The sequence below is a fragment of the Mus caroli genome, chromosome 2 (genome assembly GCF_900094665.2).
Source record: "Mus caroli chromosome 2, CAROLI_EIJ_v1.1, whole genome shotgun sequence".
In the NCBI taxonomy this organism is placed as follows: Eukaryota; Metazoa; Chordata; class Mammalia; order Rodentia; family Muridae; genus Mus; species Mus caroli.
Genome location: NC_034571.1, coordinates 80189667 through 80205750, shown reverse-complemented (window position 1 = coordinate 80205750; position 16084 = coordinate 80189667). Strand labels below are relative to the sequence as shown.

General features: G+C 34.4%; 2 protein-coding genes across 2 annotated transcripts; both read right to left on the bottom strand.

Annotated features, from left to right (window-relative positions):
• Window positions 1-902: 902 nt before the first annotated feature.
• On the bottom strand, window positions 903-1911 carry LOC110289845 (olfactory receptor 5M9). Its single transcript, XM_021156246.1, has one exon. It carries the CDS (start codon window positions 1877-1879, stop codon window positions 947-949), a length of 933 nt encoding a protein of 310 aa, XP_021011905.1. The 5' UTR covers window positions 1880-1911; the 3' UTR covers window positions 903-946.
• Window positions 1912-3546: 1635 nt separating this feature from the next.
• On the bottom strand, window positions 3547-7025 carry LOC110289941 (olfactory receptor 5M3-like). Its single transcript, XM_021156361.1, has one exon. The coding sequence runs from the start codon at window positions 6988-6990 to the stop codon at window positions 6058-6060; it is 933 nt and encodes a 310-aa protein (XP_021012020.1). The 5' UTR covers window positions 6991-7025; the 3' UTR covers window positions 3547-6057.
• Between the last annotated feature and the right edge of the window lie 9059 nt (window positions 7026-16084).

Here is a 16084-nt window from a genome sequence, read left to right as displayed (position 1 = left end):
ATGCTTTTATATCTTGATATAACATAACCATTTCAGTGACCACAATTCTCTTTATTCTATGACCATTTCAAAATGTATATAATAAATTGTAAGTACTTTCAATCCCATTATGATCTCTCATATCTCTCCTACTGATACTTTTCATCTTCCAACAACATTTTTACTTTCATTTCATGTGTGGTTGTGCACACATGAATGTGTGTGTGTGTGTGTGTGTTTATTCACCTTTTTAGTTTCATTTACTTTGCTTGTATGTGAACAGGTAGGAAATTATTTACTGAAACAATCAAAAAATCAGAGGGGACATCATTGGAGAACACAATGGCCTTTTCTTCAGCAAGCAATTACTATCAGAAGTCCCTTGGAGAATGGAGGCATATATTTAAGGATAAGTATTTTATCAGTGAACTGAAAATATGAACCAATATAAAACATAAACAGGATTATCTAAGGAATATTTATATTGAGTGAGAAATCTTAGGTTATGCTAAGATACTTCATATTCTCAATGCAGTAACGTTACTAAAATTTCATTTGTATATAAACATTTTATAATATCATTTGCATATAAGATCATCAAATTTCTATGGTCTGATAATCAATTAGTTCTGTTATTCCTACTGAAACTATAGATTTTATAGTGAAGACAAATATGGATAACAAAAGCCTTAAGACATGATATTTAACTCTTTTAGGAGACTTTAATAGTTATTAATCCAAACAAATTTGCAAATACCTCCAATAACTGAGTAAACACAAATTAGTAAATAATATTGGTTTTCATAATATAGTTGGGTATTTAAGAAAACATGCTGTAAAGCATCACTGTGGATAACTGTATCTTTTGAGTTTGTATAAGGGTTCTATGTAGAAAGACTTTCAAGCTGAGAATTCTATGCTTGTTCAACACATTTGGATAAACANGCTTCTAAAATATGTTTTGATTTCATTTCCTCAAGTTTGCCTTGGCAACTATCTTGGAGACTGCTTCTTTCACATCTTTGTTCCTGAGACTGTAGATCATGGGGTTCAGCATAGGAATCACACTGGTATAAAAGACAGCCACCATCTTTCCCTGCTCCACAGACTCCTCCGTTGGCCTTCTGAGATACATGAATATGAGGGTTCCATAAAACATGGAAACAGCTGTTAAGTGGGATCCACAGGTGGAGAATGCCTTTCTCCTGCCATCAGCCGAGTGCATGCGTAACACAGCTACTACAATGAGCACATATGAAATGAGAACCACTGACAAGGAATATGTGAAGTTAATGCCAGCAATGACAATCATTGTGTACTCTTTGATATGCACTCCTCCACAGGCAATCTTGATGAGAGGAGGATCAGCACAATAGAAGTGGTTGATTTTAACGTTTCCACAGAAATACAAACCATATGTCCACAGAGTGCAAATCAGACTCACAGAGAATCCATAGACATAAGGCACAGAAATGAGGCGGATACAGACAACCCTGGACATCTTGCTGCTGTAGAGCAAAGGGTTGCAGATGGCCATGTAGCGATCGAAGGCCATCACTGCCAGAATATAGACCTCCACGTGCACCAGAGCAATGAAAAAGTAGCACTGTACCAAGCATCCAACATAAGAAATAGTTTTTGTTTCTGATAATAAGTTTTCCAGCATTTTGGGGGTAACATTTGAGGAGAACAACACATCCACGAAGGACAAATGACTTAGGAAAAAATACATAGGACTCTGAAGCTGCGGACTGATGCTGATCAAAATTATCATACCAATGTTGCCCAATAGAGTGACCATGTAAACAACCAAGAACACTACAAAAAAGAGAACCCGGAGTTCCTGACGCCTTGTCAATCCAACAAGAAGGAATTCGGTTACATCTGTAAAATTTGGCATCGCCTTAATATAGTGTCTTTGTTTTCTGCAAAGAAAAATATATTTATAAATACATTTTTTTCATTCTTAAAGCATTTTGATTTAAAATTTTCTTATGCTTAATAGATATTTTATGAAACAATACATCTTTATATGTTTAGTAATGAGTTAAATAGGCGATATGTAAAATGGTTTGTTTGATCATGCCACAAAACAATGTCTAAATTTTCAAATGTAGCCTATTATACATTTTAGTTAGTGTATTGTTATTGAATTTAAAATGTTTTAATTTGTTAGAATAGTGAAACTTGCAGAAACTTACATATCAAGTTTTCCATAGTCATCCAGTGTTGAATGAACATTTTCTATTTAGCGTGGCTTATTTGAAATACTCAGTCATACAATGAAAATTGACATGTAATCACTCAAACTGTGATGAAATTCTATTAATTCAGTACTTGAGGGGAGTTTGCAAAAAAGTTTGAACTTATATTCATGTGAAAATCTCTTACAAGGGGAAGGAGGGGAAACTATGGTCAGGATTTTATTGTATGATCTATGGATAAATAAAGAATTTATTATTATCTTAGGGCAATTATTATGATTATTTTTTCATTGTAAATTTTGTAAAATTTAAAGTTTCAGCATGAGAACTAAGTAGAACTCATTTATTCCCATTCTCATTCTGAAGAGCATAGATATTTTATAATTTTGATATATATAAGATATAGAAAAATTTGCATATACAAATTACTTTTTAATCAATAAAACTTCATTGAGAATCTGCAAAATACCTTACTAAGAGCCTAAGTTTCCCTAGTTTGTGAATTACAGCTGATGTTAGGGCATTCATATCTACAAAAACTTTGACCAAACTAAGTAGTCTATATTTTCTAATCAGAAATTAATTTTCCAGTACTTATAAATTGTATGCCATTTTTACATATGAAATATAGTATCCTGACATTAGAAAACATAGTTTAAAACTATCTAAGTTTGTTCAGTCATGACTAAATGTGTGCTCTTTTATGGCTTGATTATGAAATTCCTTAAATTGCCCATGTCTGTAACTACATGTGATATATATACATATATATATATATATATATATATATATATACACAATTGTCACACATACAATTTTAAAAGCATTCTGATTGTTGCTATACCATTGTATTCCATATATATTTTTCCATCAAATATTATTTCAACAGTGAAAATTTATAAAAAGAAATTTCTAGTGACACTGTACGAGGTTTATAATATTTGTATAAATTCAAATAACTTCATTTGCATGAATAGTGTTATAGAACTTTTCTATCTGCATATTTGATTTATAAATGACAAAATAGAAGCAGTTAGAGGTTTAGCTGATCTCCCTGGGTCAGAAGTCTGCTAACTGCCAGGCCCATACTACTAAGCGATTGATTTGACTTTTGTACATTTAATATAGTTCTTTCAATCTTATTTGATAACTTACCCTACTAGCATACTAATTCTAATATTATTGATTATTCTCCAACACAGATACAAACCATTCATTTTCTACATAAACTTCTATTAATTAATTTAGGCTTTTGTAACCTCAGAGTTGTATAGGTTTTAGAGACAAAGGCCCTTACTTTATTCTACCCTAAATTCTGATGATCTCTCTGACAATTGATAAATCACAAGTGACTTCAGTAAAACAATGCTTTATTACAGAAATGAGTATCATCTAGAAAAACAATAGAGTCTATAGTTTACAGAAAAGAAAAATTTCTTGAATTAACATTTAATTTTTTCATAAAGATAAACAACAAATTGTACATTATTGAATTACTTATTCCAATTTTGTTTTAAAAATATACCCAAATCCATTCTTGTATATTTTAAAACAAGCCGCACAGTGGTGGTGCATGCCTTTAATACCAGCACTTGGGAGGCAGAAGCAGGCAGATTTCTGAGTTTGAGGCCAGTCTGGTCTACAGAGTGAGTTCCAAGACAGCCAGGGCTACACAGAGAAACCCTGTCTAAAAAAATCCCACTAAAACAAAATAAATAATAAAACAAAATAAGCAGCCCAAAAAATTCCTTTAATAACAAATAAGTCCATGAAGATGTACTAATTTTCTTTGCAAGGTTTCACCTACAATTCCTACATCCAAATGTTACAATCTCTACTTCAACTATCCCAAAACACACTGACCTACCTTGACAGAGAAAGAGAAAAGAAAATTATAATTTCTCAAGATTTATTCTATAGTCTTGCTCATTAAGAACACTGAGATAATCTCCCAAAGGTACTACTAAAATAATTATGAAAGAAATGATGACTGAAATACTAGCAATGTCTCCTGGGTAGAAGTGGAGTAGACTTGTTAGAATAACTGTTCTGAAAGCTGAGACATCTATATTCTTGACATCATCCTGTTTGTCTCCCACTGGCACATGCTTCTGTCCACTTTCCTTCATAAAATGGCAATTATGGATGGATGTCCATCTTTCTATGTAACTACTCTGAAAAGCATAGTGTGTGAAGGTAAATGATTTCAACAATGCATGCTAGATATATTTTTGTGTCAATTTCAGATGTCAAATACAGATCCAAAGTATGAAGTCACTTGAAAGAATTTGGGTAAATGGACAGAACTACAAGTATCCAGTAAATTAGGAAAGGAACTATTAGGTGAAGCACATCAGTAATCAAAACTACAGTTCTAATAAAGTATATGAAATGGTGCAAAAAATATCCTTTTATACAATTTTAATATATAAAGAACTTAAAATTTTTTCATAGTCAATTTGTGATGATCTCAATCTATCTGACTATCCATCTCTTTCAACATTAATTACATATGAAGAATGAAAAACATAATCTCACTTTAACAGATTTCAATATCTAAGTTCCTTTATAGGACTATGTCTAGTATATCCTGAAATTTGAGAAAAATATGAATATATAAAATAACTATGAGGGAATATCGTTAAGCCCAGTTTAAGCAGATAACAAGCTGAAAAATTAATGCTCTTCATGAACTTTTAACTATATTCTATGTCAGTCTTGTCTCCTAAGCTAAAGAAAGAAATGTACTTAGGCAGTTTTTTCCTCTGCAACCTTCAACATCCAAAACTGAAATGTCTTAAACTTCTTCATGCTTATTATAAATAAAGTTTATTGTATGAACACATTTGCACCAATAAATTATGACATAATATGTAATAGCTCAAGAAAAAACTGAAAAGAAGAAAATATGCAATATAATTTACACTTGTTTATCTGTGTATTTTTATACCATAAAGCTGTTTTTAAAGAACATAAATTTTAATAAAGTAAGTTGTTAAATTATCTTCACATGCTTGTATTATTTAAGTGAACAATATGAAATATACAATTCTGTGTTAAATTTGCTTTACAGATTCCAATACAATTTTTAAAACATAAATAATTTTGAATATTTTTTTTCAAATTCAAGTGCAAAACTTAAGTTAGTACCAGAGACTGACTAAACAGTCTAGAATGCCAGCTTAATTTACTAAGTTAATTCAAAAGGACATATATTATACAAGTACATATCCACTGTCAACTACTACCTGCCTTTTTATCAATCTGAATATAGATAGAACAAAGAGACTTGAGAAAAGAAATATATGATCTCATGAATTTTAAAATTGGAAGTATAGAAAAGTACTGTGTCTAAAAATATCTGAGAAAGCATTAGACAGGTCATGGTCTTAATTTTAAAATTATACTAATTAAATGAACCTTACCCTAACTTTAGAAAAAAAAACTGTGAAGGAAAACAAGCCAATAAGCATAAGACAAAATTACTCCTGTTCTCACTTAGGAACATAACTTAAATATGCTATCTCATATCTGCCCAAATCAATTTCTAAATCTAAAAAAAAAAATCCTCAGAGACTTACCTAATACAAATTTAAATAAGAAATAATGTATTACACATTATTATTTAAGCATATTAATATTTAACCTACCTGCCTAAGAGTTCCAAGTAGAGTCATTACATGTATTTTATCCATTGGAACCAATTTTCAATGTATTCATCAACAATTCACAATTCATATTGTTACACTTTAACTTGTTTGCCTTATTTTATTCTCCCTACCCATGAAGAATTTTAACATTCCTATTCTTATCCTTGACATAGTACCATTTTTTTCCTGACAAACAATAGAAAACAAAACAGGAAATATTTTATTTATTTTGTTAAGAATTTCTTGGTAATTATTTTGTCCATGGCTTCCTTGACATCCTTGTTCCTCAGACTGTAGATCATGGGATTCAACATGGGGATCACTGTGGTGTAGAACACAGCCACCATCTTCCCTTGCTCCACTGACTCCTCAGTGGGTCTTCTGAGGTACATGAAGATGAGAGTGCCATAAAATATGCCAACTGCTGTGAGGTGAGACCCACAGGTGGAAAATGCCTTGCGCCTACCTTCTGCTGAACGCATTCTGAGAATGGCAATGAGAATGAACAGGTAGGAGATGATGACAATTATCAAGGAATATGTGAAGTTAATGCCTGCAAGAAATAGCATTGTATATTCTTTCACAAAGGTCCCTGCACAGGCCATCTTGATGAGGGGTGGGTCTGCACAGTAGAAGTGGTTGATCTCAGTTTTCCCACAGAAGTACAAGCCATAAGTCCATAAGGTGGCAGCCAGACTAGTCAGAAACCCATATATGTAGGGGAAAGAAATAAGTCGGATGCAAACCACCCTGGACATTTTGCTACCATAGAGCAGAGGCTTTCCAATTGCCATGTACCTGTCAAAGGCCATCACAGAAAGAATGAAGATTTCCACATGAACAAGGGCAATGAAGAAGAAGCACTGTACTAAGCAGCCAGAATAAGAAATTGTTTTTGTCTTTGACAGCAAGTTTTCCAGCATTTTAGGAGTGACGTTTGAAGAAAACCACACATCAATAAATGACAAATGGCTTAAGAAAAAGTACATTGGGCTGCTGAGCTGTGGACTGATCTTAATTAATATCATCATGCCAATGTTGCCCACCATGGTAACTATGTAGACCATGAGAAAGATGACAAAGAAAAGAACTTGCAGTTCTTTTCTTCTGGTTAAGCCCAAAAGGACAAATTCAGTCACATCTGTGAAGTTGAGCATATTCTCACTTCTGCTTATATGAATTATCAAAGTCTATAAAACTAAAATGAAAAAAATTAGGCGTGTCAATGTACAGAAACACTTTCTAAACAGAACATTCCTTATATTAGCAGGTAATATTTTTTAAAATGACTATAAGTGTTTTACATATCTAGATATATTGGAAATTTATTCTAAATTGTAGTAATACTACCAACTAATACATACTAATCATAGTAGCATTTTCTTTCTTTCTTTCTTTCTTTCTTTCTTTCTTTCTTTCTTTCTTTCTTTCTTTCTTTCTTTCTCTCTCTCTCTCTCTCTCTCTCTTTATTTATTTTTTTGTTTTTTGTTTGTTTGTTTGTATTGGTTTTTTGAGACAGGGTTTCTCTTTATAACCCTGGCTGTCCTGGAACTCACTCTGTAGACCAGGCTGGCCTCAAACTCAGAAATCTCCCTGCTTCTGCCTCCCAAGTGCTGAGATTAAAGGCATGCACCACCACTGCCTGGCAGAATAAGCATTTTCTATAAAACGTTTCACAAATGTCACATTGTATTTCTTCTCTTTGGGAACATAAGTCACATTTCTTGTAGCCCAGGCAAGCCTCATACTTGTATGTATCTAATAGTGAACTTGAACTTTGGATCATCTTTTCTCCACTGACCATGTGACAAAGTCGGTATATTAATGAAGGTAGTCCACTAAAACAATAGATATTCACATCCTACAAAACATAGTTTTACCTACTGAGAACTTGAAGCAGCTTTTAAGCAGGGGGCTAAGTGGAATAATGAACTCATTCTACTTTCTGATGAATAAATGCCATGTGCAAAACAAGTGTTATTTTGACAAGGCCATTGAAACTTGTAGCATTATGCCATCTTGAATATCATTTTTTGGGGTGATATATAAGTCCTCACTAGTCACTAGCTAATCTGAAAAGGAAAAGTACAAAACAACACAGAGAGAAAATTTCATATTTAAGGGAAAATATATAGACTCTTATCTACAATGATACCAATTTCTTTTCACTCACTTTAGGAAGAAATTTTACTCAATTATACTGGGAAAGGCTACCAACTAAAATTACTCAGAATAACTCAATATGACTCTAGATTGTTTGACTAACAAAAATTGAAGATAATTTTGATTAGTATAAGAATAAATTGATGGACCTGGAGGGTATCATCCGGAGTGAGGTAACCCAATCACAAAAGAACTCACATGATATGTACTCACTGATAAGTGGATATTAGCCCAGAAACTTAGAATACCCAAGATACAAGATACAATTTGCAAAACACATGAAACTCAAGAACAAAGAAGACCAAAGTGTGGACACTTTGCCCTTCTTAGAACTGGAAACAAAACACCCATGGAAGGAGTTACATAGACAAAGTTTGGAGCTGAGACAAAAGGATGGACCATCTAGAGACTCCCACACCCGGGGAACCATCCCATAGTCAGCCTCCAAACGCTGACACCATTGTATATGGCAGCAAGATTTTGCTGAAAGGACCCTGATATAGCTGTCTCTTGTAAGGCTATGCGGGTGCCTGGCAAACACAGAAGTGGATGCTCACAGTCAGCTATTGCATAGAACACAGGGCCCCCAATGGAGGAGCTAGAGAAAGTACCCAAGGAGCTAAAAGGAACTGCAACCCTATAGGTGGAACAACAATAGGAACTAACCAGTACCCCGAGAGCTTATGTCTCTAGCTGCATATGTATCAGAAGATGGCCTAGTCGGCCGTCATTGGGAAGAGAGGCCCCTTGGTCTTGCAAATGTTATATGCCTCAGTACAGGGGAATGCCAGGGCCAAGAAGTGGGAATGGGGAGTGGGTGAGGGAAGGTATGGGGGACTTTTGGGATAGCATTTGAAATGTAAATGAAGAAAATACCTAATTAAAAGTTTAAGATAATTTTAATTTGATTAGTGATAATTAACCCACTGATTTAATTAAAAATTAACTAAAAAGTAACAATATGCATAAAGCCATCTAAAATCTAAATAAGCTAATTTACATGATATAACACAGAGGATTTGTCTAGAAAGAAGAGTTCTGTATTGATTCCTGCCAACATATAAACTGGAAAGCTTGTAATCCCAGTACTCAAATGGTGCATAACACAGGAACTCTAGGTTTCAGTGTCATCTGTAGCTGCACAGGGAGTTCAAATTCATCCTGGGCAATATGAAACATTGTTGCTAAATACAAAAATAAATTTAAATAAATGACTAAAATAAATAATTGTCCTAGAGTATAGCTTTTATTTATCATAAAATATGTTATAAAATAATAAAAATATTCTTATATTTGAGAAACAATTATGAACATAGATTGTTTATAAATCTGCAGATCATTTAACTTCTTATTTAATACAGTATAAGTGCTTCATGTGTGAGTTTCTATTTCTTATTTAAATATCAATAATGGAATTCATGCATGAAAATTAAGATCTGATTATGGGGTACCAAGGATGACCTGGCCAAACCCAAACATGAATAATAATAATAATAATAATAATAATAATAATAATAATAATAATAATAATAAGTGGTATTAGTATTTGGCAAAAGTTTAATTCAGGAAAACCAGCGAGATTCTTCATCAGGAGATAGATAAAAAAAATGAATACATGAATCTTATACTCATTCTATGATCACAGGAGTATGACCTTTGTGAAAATATAGAAAGCACTTGAAGATTATTTATTGAATTACTTATCATTTAAAGACAAACCCATATTTAAATGAATAAAACTATCTCAAAGCAAATTACCAATATTGTGAGGATTTCTTTTCCAAATCATGTATGAAGCAACAATGAATATTCTACTTCAAGGGTCTGTGTCTGCTGACAGATCTTCACTGAGTGCACATTCCACATCATATTTTCTAGTGTGGGCATGTTTTATGCTAGGTCTCCTTTGATTTAATTTCTCTTCTCTTCAATATGTTACTAAATTAATAGTTTAGTATATGCCAGTCAGTACTACTTAATAATATAAATTTTAAGGTATGTTTTTACAAACATTTCTTATGATAATTAAAATAAACATAATTACTAAATGTAGCCCAACAGTAAAAGGTAATTATCAAAATCCATGAGTCCTGGGAATCTATGCTTCATTGTCTATAGCCATTTTATACACAATTTTCTAAAGTATGCCTATAATGAGTAAAGATAAATGAAATTAAGGTGTAAACTTATTTTATCTACCCATTTGTTACCAACCTGAGTATGAACAGAAATATTTCAGTAGCATTTCATATATAAAATCTGAGCACTATGTATGCGGGTATTAAGCAACATGGCAAATAACTTAAACCTAAAAGATTTATAGAATACTCCCTTATATGTTTTCTTTGGGTAAATGGATCAACTTAAATATCCCCTTAGGGTAGACCCAGAGGAAGGCGATCTCTTGAGAGAAAGTGAGCTCATTACTTTTTAAAAGCAGTTTGACACACGTTTATTTTCCCCAAAGTTCCAATTATTTTGAATGATTTCCTAAATTCTGTTTTGTTGTTATAGCCAAATATGTGGTTGAAGAATTTACAAATAATAAAAGATTATTCATCTCATAGTTCTAGTAGCTGTGAGCACCAAAACAAGAAGTTGCATCTGATGAGTCTTGAGCTCTTGAGGCCCTACAAATTGATCCTAATGGCACATTAGTCCTGAATACAAAAGAGAGAAATATAAGAAACAGAGCCAAAACCACTTTTATAAGATAGCTGCTCTCTAGATAGTTCATTGACAGATAAATTTGTGAGTGGATTGTTCAGTTCACATGACTTATCATTCATGACTCATTCAGATCCAAACAATCCTACCTGGTCCTACAGTTTACCACATAAGAACATGATTTGCATATGAAATGCCCTCATGCATCATGGGGATGACATTTAACCCTCATAGGTGGTTCTTAAAATCAAAGTACACAACAGGTTGAGTCTAAATCCTTTCATGACATTAGCAAACTGTATATAACTATTCTTTCCAGGCTATGATATTTGTATATTCAGTGAAGTCTGATTGATATATTTTTACCCTTGATTGAATCTACTGTATTTGAAGGATGGGATGATGATTCAATCTATAAGAGAACTTATTGCACAAGCATGAGAACCTGAATTCCAATCTCCATGTTAAAAACCAGTCACAACCCAGTCCACAAATATAACCCTATTCCTTTTGGGAGCGTGGGGGAAGATGTCAATGAAACTTGCTATCCACTAACTTTGGACATCTGTTAGTTTCAGTGAGAGACCTTGTTTATAATAAATACAACTGGAAGAGGGTATGGCTCAGCAGCTAAGGGGGCGTTCTTATCTTTTTTTTTTTTTTTTTTTTAAAGATTTATTTATTTATTATATGTAAGTACACTATAGCTGTCTTCAGACATTCCAGAAGAGGGCGCCAGATCTCGTTGCGGATGGTTGTGAGCCACCATGTGGTTGCTGGGATTTGAACTCTGGACCTTCGGAAGAGCAGTCGGGTGCTCTTACCCACTGAGCCATCTCACCAGCCCACGTTCTTATCTTTTATAAGACATGAGTTTGTTTCTTGCCACCGGTGTTGCATGGCTACAACCACCTGTAACTCATGCACCATGAATTCATTGCTTTCTTTTAGACTCCATAGGTACACAGACACACACACGTTTACCCACACTCACACCCACCTACACACCCACCACTTCCACACATACACATACATATGTTCAAACACACACAGAGTCACATATGCTTCAATTTTCTACACATGAGGAAGAACATTCTAAACAAATTTCAGTAGTACAGAAACCAAGAGCAACTAACAAAAGAGTCTTCTTCATGAATTTTTCTGTAGAATAAAAGATATCATATTCACGAAAAGAGGCAGCCTACAGAGTTGGAAAACTCTCTGCCAGCTATACTTCTGATAGAGAGTTGGGGTCTAAAACATAATAAACTCAAATAAATAAAATGAAACATTATATAACAGAGTTCTTTAAAAAAGAAACAAAGAAGCTGATAATTTTGTTTAAATGGTCAACATCCTTAGCAGTCAGGGAAATGAAAATTAAAATCACTTTGTAATTACATTTACTCCAGTCAGAAAGACTAAGCTCGCAAATAAAAGATGACTACAAATTCAGGTGAAAATGTAGGCAAAAAAAAAAAAAAAAAAAAACAAAACCAGTAAACAAGAATTGAAACTGGTATAGCCATTATAGAAGTTCTTCAAAATTTAGACATATATGTACCATATAATACAGATGTAAAAGCAAAGGACACCCAAGACCAAGTTCTCAGCACAAGGATTTTTTTGTTCCAAGGAGACAAAGGTCAGGGAATAGGAAAAGAGACATAGAGTTCAAGTGAGGAAGAGAAAAGAGCAAGGGGAGAGGGTATTTTCCTGGAAGGACAAAGGACTGCTTGCTTCAGACTGAGAGAGAGAGATATGACCCATAGACAAATAGCAGTTTACAAAGGTGAAAGGAGAATCTCTAAATTAGGTTCAGGTGTTTAATTTTGATTGGACATGTTATTTATGGTAGGCAAAAGTATGTTTTTGATTCCTGAATTTCAATGTTTTTATAGCTGGACATTGATAGTCAGCTTCAGGAGGAGGACGTGACCAAATAAGGAAACATATCATGGTGTCTAGCCCTAGTAATGTAATCTAGAGGATTTTATCTAGGAAAAGGGAATAGGGGAAGATCAAGGCCTGCCAGATTTTATGTTTTCTATGCTTCAGCCTGCTGGAGTCCCTTTAATAGGTTCAAAGCACATAAGTTGATAAACATAATCAACAATAAATTTCTCAAAAACCAAAAAAAACAAATACCACGTGTCCATCTCATTATGTAACAAGAAGTCTTTTGAAAAAAATCCAATATCTATTTCTGATAAAAGCCCTAAAGTGACTTAAAAAAGGTAAAAACCCTAACATAACAAAATCAATTTATAGTATGCCCATAGCCAATATCAGACTAAAGAAAGAAACTCAAAGCATTTCTACTACAATCAGGAAGAAGACAAAGATGTGTACTCTCTTCATGCCTATTCAATATGATACCTGGAATCTTAAGACTACTGAAGAAATTTAGATGTGGAGATAAACTCACACTCAGTCACTGTGAGTTCATATGTAGATGGATGTCATCAACATTTGACTTAGAGCCACAGTTCTCAACCTATGAGTCATGGTCTCTTTGGGGTCAAATGAATTTTGACAGAGATTTTCTAGGACATCAGAAATAATAAATATTTATATTACAATTCACAAAAATAGCAAGATTGAAGCTATAAAGTAGCAAAGAAAAAATGTAATTGTTGTCAGGTCACTACAACATGAGGAAGTATATCTAAAGGTTGTAGTATTAGATGTGGAGAAAGACAAATACGCCTCCATTGTTGGTGGAATTGCAAGCTGATACAACCACTCTAGAAATCAGTCTGGTAGTTCCTCAGAAAATTGGAAATAGTACTACCTGAGGACCCAAATATTGCATTCCTGGGCATATACTCAAGAGATGTTCCAACATATAACAAAGTCATATGCTCCACTATGTTCATAGCAGCCATACTTATAATAGCCAGAAGCTGAAAAGAAACCAGATGTTCTTCAACAGACAAATGGATACTGAAAATGGGGTACATTTACACAATGGAGTACTACTCAGCTATTAGGAACAATGACTTCATGAAATTCTTAGGCAAATGTATGGAACTAGAAAATAACATCCTGAGTGAGGTAACCCAGTCACAAAAGAACACACATGGTATGTACTCACTGATAAGTGGACATTAGCCCAAAAGCTCAGAATACCCGAGATACAATTCAAAGACCAAATGAAGCTCAAGAAAAGGAAGACCAAAGTGTAAATGCATCAATCCTTCTTAGAAGGGGGAACAAAATACTCACAGGGGGTAATACAAAGTGTAGAGCAGAGACTGAGGGAAAAGCCACCCAGAGACTGCCCCAACCTGGGGATCCATACCATATACAGACAACAAACCCTGACACTATTGTGGATGCCAAGAAGTGGTGGCTGACAGGAGCCTGATATAGCTGTCTCCTGAGAGGCTCTGCTAGAGCCTGAGCAATACAGACGCAGATGATCACAGCCAACATTGTACTGAGCACAGGGTCCCCAATGGAGGAGTTAGAGAAAGGACTGAAGGAACTGAAGGAGTTTGCAACCCCATAGGAAGAACAACAATATCAATCAACCAAACGCCCACCCACCCACGAGCTCCCAGGGAGTAAACCACCAACCAAAGAGTACACATGGAGGGACCCATGGCTCCAGCTGCATATGTAGGAGAGGATTGCATCAACTGTCGGGCATCAATGGGAGGGGAAGCCCTTGGTCCTATGAATGCTCAAGGCCCCAGTGTAGGGGAATGCCAGGGCAGGGAGGCAGAAGTGTGTGGGTAGGTGGGGGAGCACCCTCACAGAAGCAGGGGGAGGAGGGATGGGATAGGGGATTTCCAGAGGGGAAATGGGACAAGATTTGTGTGTTTCTTGAACTTTTCTTTGCATGTTTCTGTTATTATTGTTATTATTATTATTATTATTATTGATTTATTTGTTTTTTTGCTATTCTGATTTTTTCATTTTCTTTTCTTTTCTTTTATTTATTTATTTTTTTAATTTTCATGCCAGTTTGTTTTCTATTAAAATCCTTGGTTTTCAGTGAGTTGAGAGGTAGGGACATTTTGAGAGGAATTGGTAATCAGAAACTGTAATCAGAACATATTATATGAAAAATTTCTTTTTCAACAAAACGTGATTTGTAACTTACATAAAAGGAAACTTTGAGATAAAACAAAACAAACACAAATCTCACAAAGTTATGACATATACAAGCTATTTTATCTATAAAAGTGTACAGCCTTCAAGATATGCTGATGCAACAGTGATACAAATATTGTAGGAGTTAAAAGCTACTATCTGATTGATTGTAAGGTGTACTGCATGAGATAAAACCCATGATGGTGCTTAGGTGGCTTAGAACCTTAGACTTGTTAAGGTATGGGCCTGGAGAAAGCCAAATATTAAAAAACAGCAATAAAATGACTTCTAATTCCATTTTGCTATACTCATCAGTGGTGCCACTGTTAGACATCATCAGAGAAGACTCTTTCTGCTATATATAGAAACTAACACAGAGACCCAGAACTGGGTAATATGCAGAATGAAACATTTTTGACACTCAAACCCCTCCTCCCAGAGCTCCATGATCTAGGTGCAAAAGACGCAGAAAGATTATAAGAGCCAGACAGAGTTGATGACTCCAAAGTTCGTCCTCTAGACACAAAAGGAGGATTTGCAGGAGTGAAACCATGATCAGAATATATAGCATACCTTCATGAGAAAGCAGGTGTCTCAGAGTTATCAACTAACATTGCACAACAAACTACAATAACACTGGTCACAAGCACTCCTGTTAAGGCTGGACAAGGCAACCCAGTAGGAGGAAAAGCATCCCAAGTGCAGGCAAAAGAGTCAGAGGTTCTTACTCTCTCACTGTTAGGAGTCCCACAAGAATACCAAGCTACACACCATAAGATATATGTAGAGGACCTAACTCCATATCCCTGCTTCAGAGAGTATAAGCTAGGGTTACCCTTGTATATTATAGGGAGTTTCCCATGCACTATATATCACATCCTCCAAATAATCACCAGTTCCAGTAGTCTCTACCAGCACTCTCTCCCTTCACCACCTGATCTCTTCTTTTCCCATCTCCACCTATGCCTAGTCCATCTGCAAATTCTATTCTATATGCCCTTTCTAGGGTGACCATTTGTCCATATTGAGATTTCTTTATTACTTAGCCTTTCTGAGTCCATGTATTGTAACATGATTATTTATTACTTAAGAGATGATATCCACTTATAAGTGAATATATACTGTCTTTGTTTTTTGAGTCTGGGTTAACTTATTCAGGAAATTATTTCTATTTCCATTCATTTGCCTGCAAATTTAATGCTGCTTTTTTTATTTTATTTATTTATTTTTTTTAAATTTTTAATATTTGTATTACATATTTTCCTCAGTTACATTTCTAATGCTATCCCAAAAGTCCCCCATAGCGCCCCCCACTTCCCT